The following is a 15784-nucleotide window of genomic DNA, read 5'->3' as shown; positions in this document are numbered from 1 at the left end:
TCAGTGGTAAATGTCAACCCCGGCCTTAAAGGATATTTCCTAATCTCCTCCTCTAGAGAATCCTCCGCAATCACGCGATACGTGAAAAACTTTCTTTTCATTTCCCAAAGTCGAAATGCTCCCTTAATTGCTTTCCCGTCATCCGACCGGGGAATCCTGCGCATTCGATGCGATTATGAGAGCATTTCGCCTTGAGCGTGAAAAAGATAGTTTAACTAGTTCGATGATTACGGCTAATCGATTCTCAAGATAAGGAAGAAGGCTCACGAAACATCCTTTCTGGATAGAGTGGTTGTCCAGTGGGAAGAGGAGGAAGAGGAGGAGGAGGAGGAGGAGGATAATCGTGACGACTGAGGAGTGGTCATGTCCACGGAAGGGTTCTTCCTGGTTATTTATGGTGTGAAGTCCACAAGCAAGCTGACTCTTCATATCCGAGAAAAAATTTAAACGCACAGTGGACCCACATTGACTGATGACAACGAACGGGATGTTCGGGATATTTGATAGTTATCGCGTAAGAATTAATGCCGAGTCATTAATTCTTATGCACGGATACCATAACCTCTGTCACCCTGCCACGTGGCAACTCGCCAACAATTCGGATCAAACGAAAAAGATCACCGCTTTTACGCGAGACTTTTGAGAATTTACACGTTAATATGATTAGTTATACATATAAAAGATAATGTTAAACGGAGATGACAAGTATTAAACGGATATGGCAGTTATTAAACATATTAGTAATATATTTAAACGGATAATAGCAAATATTTAAACATTATTTAAAATATACAAATAGATAACAACAAACGAGAAGAACTTTACAACGAAATGAACTCGTTTTCAAATGGAGACGACAATGGCACATGCTCTGCCTCGACAATAAAATCGACTACAGCTCATTTTGAAGATGAAGTGCACTCGACCAATCCGATAGAAATCAACTTCATTTTCCATTGGAAAAACCGATTTATATATTTCGGCATGATAACCTTCACCCGACTACCACAAATGAGTCGCCATAATAAACACTGCGGAATGGTCAAACCGATAAGAACGAAGAGATTCTCACCAGATACTAAACCCGGCAGAATCAAGTCGAACAAATCAAATGAGGAGAAATGAGGATAACAACAAGATGTAATGCAACTCCCTAGGCATTGTCTAAGCAAAAAGCCCTCGAAAAAGTTGAACATGATGTGATTTCGGCTATCTTTTCCCACCATTTTCAGGCCAAAAATGAGATTTCACAACACTGGACCTTTTGAAGTGAGCGGTAGGGGGTAAAAGGGAGTTAAACACTAACGGAAGGGTTGTCGGGTGTGTAAAAGTAGGAGGGGGTTTTTGGGAAGTTTTGAATATTACGAGAGGTGAACAGTAATTTTCCCTAAAAAATAACAATGGAAAAATTTTAAATATGATAGGTTAGAGGAAAAAAACAAGGGAGTAAATCGTTATGAATAGCTAGATTATAGAAAATCTAGTTTTTAAAAATACAAGAAAAATATTTTCCAAAAACAATTAGTTTTTTCCTCCTAGGCGTACATACCATGAAATCATGAACCATAAATACCTATAAATAAATAAATAAATAAATAAATAGGTACTTATTTAGTGGAGCCCCCTCCATTGGTCCTCATCCCAATTAAATCGGGCCTTGTGGGCCCTACGCACTAAACCCAGGGGTCAGTATCGAGGGGCCCACATGGTCAGCTTTGTCCTTTTCTGGACTCCCTGTCCGAATTAAAAGAGAGAGAAACCCCACCCGACCTCCTTCTTTTTCTCTTTTCTTTTTCTCTCTCTTTCTCACTCTCTTTCTCTCTCTCTCTCTATATATAAAAAAAAGATGCCAACAGTGATTGCTATTTGGGTCCCACACATGCAGGCACCTACATCTCAACCGTTAATTCACTCTCTTTTCACATCACACCGTCCACGTACAACTCTTGCAACGGGGAGCAACGATTTAACGGCTCTGATTTACGATGCTCAGATGGGACTCAGATTTGACCCTTGATAAACGCTTACTGTTTCCTAATTGTTTTTTTTTTCTTGCCTTTTTTTTTTCTTGTTTTCTTTATTAAAAAAAAATCTCATTAAATACAGTGAATATTCGTACTATAGTTTTATGGATATTCATAAATCCATATTTCTCTTTTTTTTGTTTTTAATATATTATTATAATTAATTGAAAATTGAATAAAAAAATTGTATTGCCACATGTTATACTAATTCATAAATAAACAATATATATTACAAGAAAAAAATTCCCATAATTAAAGATATAAATTTTTAAGAACTGAGTGGTTGGTTCTGAATAAAACTGAAATTCAAAGCAGAAAAATCTGAGGACGGTCTTAGTCAGACTCTTTCCAAAATGGAATCCAAAAAATTGTTATATACGGTACATATACTTGAGTATATACGTAAGCATTTTAAGTATAATTATATTTATTTATTTATTTTACTGTCAGTCATGAATGGGATGAGTATTTCAGAAGCCACACTTGTGCTCTGATTTTGATGCAAACAGCCCCAAAAATGAATAAATGAAAATGAAGTGAGAGAGTGTGTTGTAGTATTAAGCAAGCTTTGAAAGTAAGAAGAGGGGTGAGATGAGAGAGAGGGGAGAGCATTGTGAGATATAATAGAGAGGAGAGTGGGGGAGAAGGAGGGGAGGAGGAGAGGCCAAGGAAAAGGAAAAGGTGGCTTCTTTTTCATGGTTTCACTTATGCCATGCTCCTCCTTTTCATGGATTTTCATGGACTCTTGTCACCTTGCTCTTTGGATTTGGTCCCTGAAATCACATGCTCTTGCTAGTTGCTATTGCTCTCTTTTTGTGACTCTTTTTTTAATTATTATTTTTTTCTTGCTTGATAAAAATCTTGGGCTTTATTTTTTTGTGTTTGTGTGTGTGTTTTTTTTTTAATTATTTTTGTGTTGAAGGATCATCAGGGTCTGTTCTTTCTTTGGTTTATTTTTTATTTATGAATTTGATTGTGTTTTTTTTTTATTATTTATTTATTTTTATCATTTGTTAAGGTCTGTTTGATCATGATGAATCCTCTTTGATTTAGAAGTCCAATATATTCATTTTTCATGAATGCATGTACATTGGCATTACCAGATTGTTCCTTTTCCACTGATTTTCAGAAATTATTCAGGATCTTAGCTAAAAGTAAAAGAAAAATCTAATTTTTTCTTTTTCTTTTCTTTCATGTTTGTGACATCTCAATTGATCTTGTATTGTTTCAAACTGTTCATCAGTTGATCATCAAAAATGGTTTAATGATCTTTCCCTTTTTTGGTTTCCTTCATTGTTTTGCAGAAAGTGCAGTGTTTTTTTTTATTCTCAAATGAGGAGAGAGATGCTGAGGAAGAGGAGCTCCTCATTCTTCAGTGTTCCTGGTCTCTTTGTGGGGTTTAGCACCAAAGGCCAATCTGATTGTGATTCAGCCAAGAGCCCTACTTCTCCTTTGGATTACAAGCTCTTCTCCAATCTAAGGTCCTCTAGATCATCTTACCTTGATACCCATTACCCCAAAAGCTGGGACTGCTCCAAGGTTGGCCTTGGACTTGTGGATTCTCTCAGTGATGATTGTGGGATCCCCTCTGGAGGCTCTGAGAACAGGAACATTGTTTTTGGATCACAAATGAAGATCAACATCCCAAACCCCATGAAGGAAAGCTCAGCATTGGATGATGCCCCCAAGTCCTTGCCCAAGGACTATGGCATTCCTTCTCAGACTGAATTCAAGCCTGTGGAGCTTGGAAAGATTTGTTCTTGCTCATTGGTTAGGGGGGGCATAAATTCTAGCAGTAATTTTTCGGGTTCCTTACCGATAAATTTTGGTTCTTCTCACGGACTCATTGCTTCTCTTTCTGCTAGTGAGATTGAATTGTCTGAAGACTATACCTGCATTATATCCCATGGTCCTAATCCTAAGACTACCCACATTTTTGGGGATTGTATTCTGGAGAGCCACCCTTCTGTGTCACCAAGACTCATGAATAAGGATTTGGGAGTTGGAGGAAGGTCTTCCTCTTTGCTTAAGTGTTCAGAGGATTTGCCACCCCACTCCCCTGATGACTTCTTGAGCTATTGTTTCTCTTGCAACAAGAAATTGGAGGGCAAAGACATCTACATTTACAGGTTTGTCCTGTGTCTAGTTTACTGCATATTTCATCCGATCATGTGGCACATGACCATCTATATATATATCCTTTCATGAATCTTATTGTGTGATTAATAGCTTGCTTCTTTATGATATGGTTGGTTTGATTTAGTTTCATTGTGCTATTGGGACCAAACACACTCTGCTACTGTGATTCTGCTTATTGGTTTTGTAAAGATTTGCATTGCTCATTAGACCTTGTTGCTAATTTAATATGGATTGTTTGAATTAGTGAATGTTCAGAAGGGGCTTTTTATCATTGTTCGTAGTTAACAATTTGGATTGTTTAAATTCCGAAACATTTGTGTTTGCTCTAGTTATGGAGATTTTAGCTGAACTACTTTTCATCGGCGGTGCATTGTAGGGGTGAGAAAGCATTTTGTAGCTGTGATTGCCGTGAGCAAGAGATTTTGATCGAACAAGAAATGGAGAAGCCAGTGACTGATTCATCTGATTCTCTCAGTTCATCGTTTCACGACGAGATCTTCCCTGAAGGAATGATGACTACATAGCATGAAGGATTCATCCGGCTACAATTTCATTGATCCGTGATTATTGAACTCTTTGAGGTAAACGACTCGATCATCCGTTTATGAAGCGCTGTTGGTGTGCATCTTCCTTGGCGGCCATGGATGATCGGTGTGTACATTCGACCGTTTGCTGATTATGTTTCGGTGATCACAATTGGTTTCGATGTGTTTGTGGTCGGTGATCTAGTATTATTACCTTTTTTTCGCCTATTTTTGCAGAGCTTTGCATTTGGATAAACTTGCATTTTGTCTTATGATTTTGATCAGCAGAAGGGTGTTAGCCATATTAAGGCTCCCCATTTTCTTTTCTTTTTTGTTTCTTATCATCAATGTGCTGAACTTCATAAGATCATGAATGGATATGAGTCATTTCAATAGTGATAAATCTGTGTTCCTTTAACATGCAATTGATGTTCATGTTGATCTTATGGAAATCAGTGGAAGACAAGGTCTTGAATTAACATGATGTTTTCTTGTTCATGTGGACCATGTTCTTTTTAATTTTTATCATATACATATATATATTTCTAGTGATATTTGTGTGATTAATAGCCATTGTTTTTGTTCAGCTTCTCATAAAGAACTCAAGTGGGAAATGAATGTGTGAAGATGAAGTTGTGTGGTCTTTGTGTCAGTCTCAATCTTGGTAAATGATGAGATTGGAGGGCTCTGATGTGGGTCCATTTTGCCTTTGTTTTGATGGTTCCTCTTTGATATTTCCACTATGTTTGTTGCTTGTGACTTATGGAGACTGATTATATAATTTTTTGTTTTTTAAATAATAAATGGGTCCAACTACTTGGTTCTATCATTTTGTATGGTGGTGAGTATGTCAAATAACCTCCAAAAATCTTGTAGAATTTTTGTATTCATTTGAATTCAAGTAATTTTGAATTATTATGGGAATTCTTGTTTTTTTCTTTTTAATAAAATTATGGAAATTCTTGTGTACAATAATGTATAGAATCCCATGATCAGCAAAAATGGTTTTTGTCTTGGTTCAAAGTTCACTGCTAGATCAATCACTTTTTTGACTTTATTAGATAAGATTAACTTTACGTAAGATTTTTCATTTTCGAGAGATTTGGGATCGAAAATTTACGCTGAAAATAAAGTGGTATAATCTGTTAAAGTTTTGCATGGATACACTTCACATCGATCACGTATTCTCGATTATTAATTTTTAAATGGGGTGTTTGTAAAAATCACTTGCCAACCTCTGGTCAATCTCCTTTTGTTCATTGAGGTTTTTAAAAAAAATTATGCAATTAGTTTGGATGAAAAGATTGCTAATTTTTCTTATAACTCTGACATCTCAGTGGAATTAAATGGTCACATAATCCATCAAGCAATGGATATAAAAAGATTGACATAAATATAAAGTGACATTATTGGAATATGAGAAATAAGAGCTTACTTTTGAACTTTCAGCTTTTATTTTTATTTTTTTTAATATAAAAAAATGAAAAATTTAAGTAAAAGACGTTTTCCCAAAAAGAATTTCAGTTGAACTTGACTTGGAAAAATAGAAATTTCATTAGGTTATTCATGTTATATATTTTAATAAAAACATTCATTTACCTACTGATCCATGAAGACAAATCTCACAATTATTATTTCAGAAATATTTTATTAAAATTGATCACCCTTACAATATAATAATACTCTTTTTTCCTGAATTGACATTGAACATTGTTAAACAAAGGATGAAGACCATTAATAACATTTAACTTTTGCTTGAATAACTAAGTCAATTTCAATCCTTAGTCATTGTGACTTTTTTGTTACCTACTAACTTTGGTAATTCCATTGAGATTAATCAAATTCATATGAGACTAAACTTCTTCGTTAATAATAAGATGTCTCTTGGGATTAATCTAATTGGCTTGTAACTAGTATATATATATATATATATATATATATATATATATATATATATATATATATATATATATATATATATCAATTGAAGACAATTATGTTCTTGTAATTTATATTATATTATGTCATCTAATTGTTATGGTTTCTTGCAATCAAGCTTTGAGTTTGTATTGAGAGGAAATAGACGAAAGAAAAAGGTTGAATAATTCTTTATTTTATTTTTCTATCTACACAAAAAGAAAAACAAATTTCTTTTGTTGTTCTTTCTTAAATGATAAATCGGTGTTTTTTTTTTGCCATATCTAATGTATGATATTTAATATTAATGTCTTAATGTCTTATATTGGAGTGATATTTTTAAAATCAAATTATTTGTTTTATAGAGTCTGATTTATTGCACATTCATAGCTGATAATCTAAAATATTACCAAATAGTTAAGTATAAAATGTGTCCCTAATAAATGTTGTTTTCTTTGTTATTAAATCAGAAGCCCAATAAAAATGATTCATTCTGTGTTGTCACAAATAAACTTTTAAAAAAAATCTTTTTATCATAGTTATCTTATGGAATTATTTAAACACAATAATATGATTGAGACAATAGATCATCTGACATTATTCTAGATTCCATTTTGGTCCACATGAAAAATAATCATGTCTGTAGCTATCCTGACATTGACATGCATCTCAAATAAAAATATTATTCTTATTTTTAATTAATAATACTATGAAATATAAATAAAGAACTGATAAATAAAACCAACAAAATTATCAACCAAAGAATGAAGGAGCTGGTGACCGACCATCTTCTCATAATAATAACTGCAGAAAAATACATCTGAGTGAAGACATAAATTAAATAATTAATTTTCCATTAGATGCAAATCAAACATATATTAATGGACTTGAAATTAAATGACAAACATGATTCAATTTTGGTTGGCTTTGGAGCAGAATTCATCGTCACATTTGATCTTTAGTTCACCTGTTCACTTCTCACTTGACATGTTTGTCAAACAGTATCATAACATCAATCAGATGGTTCAAAAAGAAATCTGAAAACTTCAGTGTTTCTGCAGAAAATTTACATTTCAAAATATTTTTAAGTACAAGCCATACAGAACAGTAAAATAGAGTTCAGTTTTCAAATGCTTGAAGTTGATTTCCATGACTTTTCTATGGACGGATGGCTGATAAATCCAAAAATCATTAAATTAATTATTCAGAGGTTGTGGAAGGAATGCCTGCAGGTTTTTCGATCTGGCGGAGTCTTATAGGACTTGCAGTTTAGACATTTCTGAGCAACTATGTGGAATTTGACGTCGGAATTCACACCACAGTCATTGCACAGAATGTGGACCTGCAGGAAGATAGCATTAGTAATTTTAACTCGAATGAATGCGAGGATAAGAACTAACGGTAAAGGACCGAGAAATGGTAAAACAAACAGATAAGAGATATCAAATGAAGTGGCATGGAAAGTAAAACAGTCATTGCTATAAAAATTATAAAATGAATCAAATTGAAAGGTAACCTTGCCAGTTGCCATTGCTTCATATATTAGAAATGACCTTTCTAATGAACTAACTTGTTGAATAAATTGAGGCCCTTAGGATCAATCTTTGAGGTAAAACTAGAGAAAAAGAAAATTTTTGATAGATCTATTTCTGATTGCCTATGTTTAAAACCCAAATGATGATTTCATTTCATAAAATACACAGAGGAGATACTAACCATTAAGTTATGATATGACTCGGGCATCGGTGTAGCTGCTATCACAATGTCCAGCTTCTCCCAGACCTTTGACATGTCACACACAGACTTGCAGCAGATAGGGCAAGCATATTTGGAGGGTTAATTTTATGAATAGTCATCCAACTTTGCCTTTTTTTCATTTCAGTCATCCAACTTCAAAACGTATCAAAGTAGTCACTCAAGTTTTTAAAAAGTTCACCGGTCAATCACCAAAGGATTTCCGGTTAAAAAAAACCTACGTGGCAGCCGAAAAGTCTGACTCAGCCAAGCTATGTCCACATCAGCGACAACTATTCCCTGTCCACGTCATGATAATAAACTGAGTCGGCAATCACTATTACACGTCAGCTTCTTCTCTACCCTCATCTTCTTCTCACCACTGTTCTGGAGATTTCCAGCTCTCCCAAGCGTAGGCACTGGTGGACGAAGCCTTGTGAAGATAGCATAATCTCATACAGTATCTACCCAAGAGAAGATGATTTTCCTGAGAGACCTGGTTGAAGCTTCACGAGTTTGTAGAGATGCGCCCTAGTACCCAATAAAAGATGTTTTCCTCCTATGCTAGCTTCATTTCTTCAGAATTCAACTGTTAATATTAAGTTAATTGTAATATGTATTTTCGGTTAATTGTAACATTTCCAAAGCAAGAAACCAATTTTTTTTTTTTGCAAACGGCTTTCATACATGGTTTAATAATCCATAATGGCAATAGCTTGGCTATTCTCAGACACGGTCTACATATCAGTGCAATAGTTTAACACAGCTTGGTTATTAGTAGATGTCTGTGATTTGAGCATACAAGATTAATGGTAGTAAACAATTGTTGTTATCAAGGGAAAAACTGGCAAAAATTTGTTGTTGTCTGAAGGTTGTACACAACTTGGCTATTAGCATATGTCTGTGATTTAAGCATACAAATCCATTTCATTTGCACTTTGTCTGATGGTTGTCAACCATCAATTAATTCATATATAACAAACCAAAATATACAAATTTTTGGTTTGAAGTTTGTCAGCCAATTTCAAAATTGCATAACTGCATTTACAAAAGTATAATTTACATCTTTGGCTTCTGAAGATCTTCTGAAACACAATACAAAACTGCATAATTGCATTTAGATGAATGCATCTCATTCACACAATGAATACATCGCATTCACACATGATAAAGTAAAATACCAGAAAATGCAAAAGATTGGTTTATAAAGATCTCCAGCCAAATACCACAAAATACATAAGTTTTAGGTTTGAATTGAGGATTTTTCATGTCACATTCTTCATTAAAGTCTGAGTATTTAGGCTTTCTTGCTACCAATTCATCTTCATCTGTTGATGAGCAAGAATCCAAGTCATCAGAGTCAGCATAGTCTGACTCAATATGCACCCCGCTAGTGTGTTCATGAGGTTCTTTTTCCATATGAACCATATCCCTAACTGTTTCAGTGGCCTCCATAGGTTCTTCTTCAGACTCATCGCTGAAATTATAATCAGAATCCTGTAGATCACTATCTTCTCCATCATTTTTCCTATTACCATCCATTCCAATAAGTGAATCTTCCAGATCAATTTCTTCTTCTACATCTTCTGCTTCATCTGATTCCTCTTCCTCCACATTGGAGACTTTGTCATCAATATTCTGGCCCATTCTATTGCCCCTTGTATTGACTCCATTGGATCCATCTTGATCACTAACACCTTGTCCACTCCGAATGAACACACAGATCTCCTTATTGGAATTTGCTGCCATGGCCATATTAAGTGCATCTAGATCATTCTTAATCTCTCTTAATTCCTTGGTTCCATTATTTACATCCAACCACCATAGGGTGCAACATTGTACATCTAACATAAGACTTCTGCCCATCGACAACAATTCAACTTTTGAAATTTGATCTGCACAACAATAATCCACAATTCCAACCAGATTGCTCACACTGCTCTGTGTAATGCAACTTAATGGAGAACTAAACTCATGCTGGTATCGAAGCAAAAACACACAAGGTTTATAGTTATTGTTTTGCAATAACTATAATGGCAACAATCACAATTTTGAACACTAATCCCTAAAACTAACTCACATTGCCCTTAAGAGGAAAAACCTAAGGCAAAAATTACTGCTGCACTTATATTTTTCATTACAATACAAACATGTTCTCACTAATGATGCACTTATATGTTTAAGTACGATAAAAACACAAGAAGGAGATATCATTGGAAATTCATCTACATTGGAAAAATCATCATCAGAAAAAGAAACCAAGGAAAGAAGGTAAATGCAATAAATCTTCTGATGAAATGGCAACAGTATATCTTAGCTAATCTATGTTTATATACAATAAAAATAATTCATTTATGGACCACAAAGCATTTTTTAAGTTCTGGTCCACTTGGGACCACAAGCATTCACACAAGTTATATTCCACATATGAGAATATCCAACATATTATATTTGACTAGTGTTCAGTGTAACAACAATTCACAATCTAACACTTGCACAACATCCACATTTTGTACAGCGTCCACATTTAACACCAAACAACAAACCCTAACTCTTGAAAGTGACAACCATAAACCAAAACAACAAACCCTAACTCCTAATCTACATTGGAATGCAATTCTACAAACCAAATAAGAAAGAAACTAGAAGCAAAGTTGGGGTTTCCTTACAATACTCTGGTGACTTCTCCCCTGCTTGTCGAATCTCCCCAATCGATCGACATTAGTGCTGTGATTGTTATTTCCTTTCACGGGTTGTTGCTTTCTCCCTTGATTTGTTGTTTTTCCTCCCGATCACCGGTTCATATAGCCAGAGATGAAGCTCCAATCATGGATTCAAGAGTCTCTAGAACCGTGGTGAGATGAAGATGAGGGTAGCCAAGAACAAGAATGGGAAAGTAATCTGACGTGTAATAGTGATTGCCGACTCAGCTTATTATCATGACGTGATGACGGGAATAGTGGTCTGACGTGGACATAACTCACTGAGTCGACTTTTCCATCTGCCACGTAGGGTTTTTACCCGGAAATCCTTTCGGTGACCTAGGTGAACTTTTAAAAACTTGAGTGACTACTTTGATACGTTTTGAAGTTGGATGACTGAAATGAAAAAAAAGCAAAGTTGGGTGACTATTCAAAAAATTAACCCCATATTTGGACATTGTTTAACTTTTAATTAAAATGCCAAATAAATGAGAGATAACTTCACTATGTAGAGAACTAAAATACTTACTGTAAGTGTTGTTGCATTTCCTTCAAAACAATTTACATGAATTGTGTGCCCACATGGCAAGACACTCACATCATTTGTTGATTCAAACAGATACTGAAAATCAATAACCATGCATTCAGAAACAAACATAAAAATAAAATGCAGACAGTATATAATAACAAGAAATAGACGAATCACGTCAAAACATACAGGACAATCATGAAGGAGAGCCCATTCAATGCAAGGATGACTTGTCTTTAAAATATTGGAATAGCAGCAACCTTCAATTTGAAACAAAATAAAAATCATATTGCCAAACATAGGAATGTTGAACGTACAATAGGCAAGCTCATCATTGGGAAAAGGAACAGCTAAATTCGCGAGCACGTTTTTAAGTTTTTAACTAATCATAAATAAACTTTCACCAAAGCACATCTCATCCAATTGTCATTAACTGCAGAACTAATTGCAATTAATGCTTGGATTGGGTCCTTATGGGATAAATATACAAATTATACACGAGTTCCCTTAATCTTATTTGAAGGGGAGTTTCAGTCAAATCTTCTGCACAAACATGAGGGATGTCAAACGAATAATCCAACTGAGCGATATATATATCTAAGAATGCAGATCATGCATTAGCACATGAACATTATGGTGCAAAATAACTGCCAAAAAGAGAGGATGTCGTCAACTCAACCGAAAAGTCTAGCAGAGAATATCCAGGTTTTTCACTAAAGAAAAACATAATCCCAAAGGGACAATGTGCACAGGGCAGGGGTGAGCACTTAAACTAGACCAACAAAACCAAAAATAATAGTAGGCAAATTGGTTGAAACTTCTAAGAGGCTTAGGAGGAATAATATAATCCAACCACCATTTGGTGAGATAACATTTTTACAAACAATCACAGAGAGCAGTGAAAGATTAGAACCATTACCATGGTGCGGTTGTAGCAGTTCCAATAGTTAGTTCTATCAAAGCTAAAGAAGAAATATATTAAGAAATATATTAAGAAATAATTTCAACACAAATCCAATATCACGAAATATATTAAGAATTAATTTCCTTTATATAACAAAACAGAAAGTCTCAAATCAAAACCATGCATATTCTGAAAAAAGATGCAAAATAAAGAGCTACTAAATGAACCTGCAGATTCCACAGCCATTGCAGTGGTATTGTTTAATTTCTTCGCGGTCTGAAAGATCAGAAAAACAGACCATGTTAGCCACGCAATTGCTGGAAGATCAGAATCTCATTCTAGATATCATATGGTGCATAAATGAAATTGGAAACTTGGCAGTTAGAATTACTGGTTATAGTTAGATATTTACATCATCATCAAACAATTTGCATGTCTCACAGAAGTATCTCCCCATGGATACACCACAATGGATGCACACTTGCTGGATCTGTGTGGGAACATAAGTACAACAGAAGGAAATATGAGCAACAGCACCAAGAATACATACAACTGAGGAGCAAGACATTAATCATGAACAAATACATTAGCCATAGTTTTTTTTTTATGTCATTGAAGTAAAGAAAAATTGTGATCAATTAAGAAGCCACTTAAAATATTGAATTACTGTTACATTAGATACTTATGGGCAAATAACAATCATCACAAGTCCTGATTAAGCTGGTGTTATCAGAATGGTCTTTCCTTGTTGTGCAACATGTTAGTCAAAATTTCTCAAACAACTGTATGGTAGACAACAACTCAAACACAAACACAAATCAATAAGGAAACATTCATTATCCGATATTAAGAAGTAAACTATCGCCTGGACACTAGAAATGGGCTAGAGTCTCACCATTTGTTCAGTGCCACACAGCGAACAGATGACCTTATGAAAAAAATCAGCAGTTATTCAGTTAAGAAAAAGAAGCCTTCATCCAAAAATTCAAATCTATAATTGAATAAAGAATAAAATAGAGTGGTACATTTTGCACTTCATGCCGAGGAAGGTTATGTCTATGCACACTTTCAACATTAATCGAATTCTGTACATGTAATTTGGTAGGTAAGATATTCTTCAGAAATTATCCATCAACAAGACTATATTGTGTATCACTAAATGAGCATGTCACTTAAACAAAATGAAAAGAAGATAAATCTATTGTAGTACCATATTCTTGTTTGAACACATTTTCAGAAATAATAGTAATGGATGCATTAACAAGACATCAGAAACACAAACTCATTACCACAAGCATGTCAGTGTGTGAATAAAGAAAGTGATCATGAATCAAAAGCAAAACACAAACAGATTAGTGATGAAAAATGATTACACTAGGTTTGTAGCCTATCCATCTACTTGCTCACCTGTAGATTCTAAGAAAGGCAACATTGTTTTAGATTAACAGAAGAGTCAAGAATCTAATTTGAATTTCATGAAGATATTTTAAGTAGCATATCAACTACAATCAGCAGAGTATAGACAATTACTCTTTCATGAAATAAACCACAAAGACTGGTGGTCTTACCTGTGCCTCATTATGGCAGTCCCGGCAATCAAAAACTTCATTGCAGCATGGGGCTTGAATGCGGCACCTACGACGATAATGTTGACATCTGAAGATAACACGACACTGGGGTCAGTTAAAAACAAAGAGGCAAGATTGAAGGCAAAGTAACCTAATCACATACCCAAATTGCATCACTGCTCTTTCTAATAATTTATTTGAATTGAAGTTCTCATCAATTTCTGGATCATTTAGATTCAGCTGCAAGCATGATGAGGAAGCCTTAATTTCAATGCAATGTTCAATTGTGCCATGTGACTTCACATGCTCTTCACAAATAAGAGGCTCAGAATGATACACTAAGGCCTCCATTCTCTCCTGATATCAATAACCCTGAGGCAGCAATAATTGATACACCTGCAAACAGATGGTAGTTAACAAGATGGTTTTGGATTCAGAAAGCATTTTAGTCACCTGATCAAGCCAGGCAAACATTTAGTTGATTTCTTCAATGCTGCAGTAGAACAATTCAAGTCAGCAAGCACAAAACCGAAGTAATTCTGAATGGCTCCAATTAGCATATCTCCAACAGATGGGTTTGACAGAACAAAGATAGTAAACTCCACGTCACTAGCACTATGCTGCAGCGATGATCTTTGATCTCCAGCAATTATCCACCAATGTGAGTTCACTCGATCATCAGTATTAGCATGAAGACCAAAACAAACAAAATTTTGTACGAGCAACAACTCCATTTCTATTCTGGTAAGAGCAACATGCCAGAACATCAAATAGCAAACACACAAAAAATGTTTGATGGAATGCAAAGGATTGGATGAAGTATATCTCAGTGATTCTTTACTTGAGTGACGAAATTTGTGAGTGAAACTATTTAGCCAGCTACAAGATTGAGAAGGATTTGATATTCGATTTGTGCACATTTTTTTTTTTTTAGCAACAATATTATGACATTGAGATGGATTTGCCCAATCTGTCTAATGGCATCCAAGCGGCACCCTATGAGAATTTGGGCTTTTCTTTTTTCTTTCTTCAGTTTTGGGCATTGAATATACTGATAAATATTTGATGTTTAGTTACTAATCAAGCATAGTGAGTTGCCAAAGAAAAATGTTTATTCTCCTCAACACTTTTTTGTTAATCACTTGATATAGAGGAGCATGTCAGCATATGGAACTAGTTATAGATAAGAACGTATGAATACTTTGTGCTGAATAGGGATAAATAGTCCTGATATTCTTTCTTTCTTTTTTTCTGTTACTAATCCTTCAAATGAGGTTAAAATTACATAGGAAATAAGTCTAGTTACTTAGAACACTTAAAATAAGCAATCCTCTTTCAACAATAAAGAGAGTAGAAAAACTCTCAGCACTTTAAACCAAATTTATTAGTTGAAATATTAGATCCCTTCTATCCACCTTCATCCTCACAGGGTAAAAAACTCCATTGGACTTCCTACATTCCTTTAGTTGATGCCTACTTATGGAGGCCATCAGCCCACAAACCTCAGCATGTCATTAACCGTGATCTCAACCAATTGGTCTTCAAAATCTAATTTCTAATGACATCAGAATTCATGATCCTAGAGCAAAAGGTCATAAACATGAAAGTTGAAAGGTTCTACGCATTTCATAAACATGGGGAACTAACACATTACTTACCAAAGTTAAAGTTGAACAACAAATTCCAAAAAATTAGCTGAATAAACTGATTTTCAATTAAAAGTTGGAGAAAAAAATATATCAA

General features: G+C 34.6%; 2 protein-coding genes across 2 annotated transcripts; one reads left to right on the top strand and one right to left on the bottom strand.

Annotated features, from left to right (window-relative positions):
* Positions 1-2545: 2545 nt before the first annotated feature.
* Positions 2546-5090, top strand: LOC120262200 (FCS-Like Zinc finger 10-like). The gene is made up of 3 exons (XM_039270275.1): positions 2546-2705; positions 3329-4153; positions 4540-5090. The coding sequence occupies exons 2-3, from the start codon at positions 3357-3359 to the stop codon at positions 4685-4687; spliced, it is 945 nt and encodes a 314-aa protein (XP_039126209.1). The 5' UTR covers positions 2546-2705; positions 3329-3356; the 3' UTR covers positions 4688-5090.
* Positions 5091-7492: 2402 nt separating this feature from the next.
* On the bottom strand, positions 7493-14947 carry LOC120260742 (probable E3 ubiquitin-protein ligase RZFP34). Its single transcript, XM_039268299.1, has 11 exons — positions 14495-14947; positions 14205-14398; positions 14042-14129; positions 13499-13558; positions 13369-13401; positions 12886-12963; positions 12701-12749; positions 11759-11829; positions 11570-11662; positions 8321-8386; positions 7493-7946 (listed from the first exon to the last, which is right to left on the bottom strand). Exons 1-11 carry the CDS (start codon positions 14513-14515, stop codon positions 7809-7811), a joined length of 891 nt encoding a protein of 296 aa, XP_039124233.1. The 5' UTR covers positions 14516-14947; the 3' UTR covers positions 7493-7808.
* Positions 14948-15784: the final 837 nt, after the last annotated feature.

This window comes from Dioscorea cayenensis, chromosome 5 (assembly GCF_009730915.1).
Source record: "Dioscorea cayenensis subsp. rotundata cultivar TDr96_F1 chromosome 5, TDr96_F1_v2_PseudoChromosome.rev07_lg8_w22 25.fasta, whole genome shotgun sequence".
In the NCBI taxonomy this organism is placed as follows: domain Eukaryota; kingdom Viridiplantae; phylum Streptophyta; class Magnoliopsida; order Dioscoreales; family Dioscoreaceae; genus Dioscorea; species Dioscorea cayenensis.
Note: the sequence above shows the minus strand (reverse complement) of the source record. Positions and strands in the feature narration are given on the sequence as shown.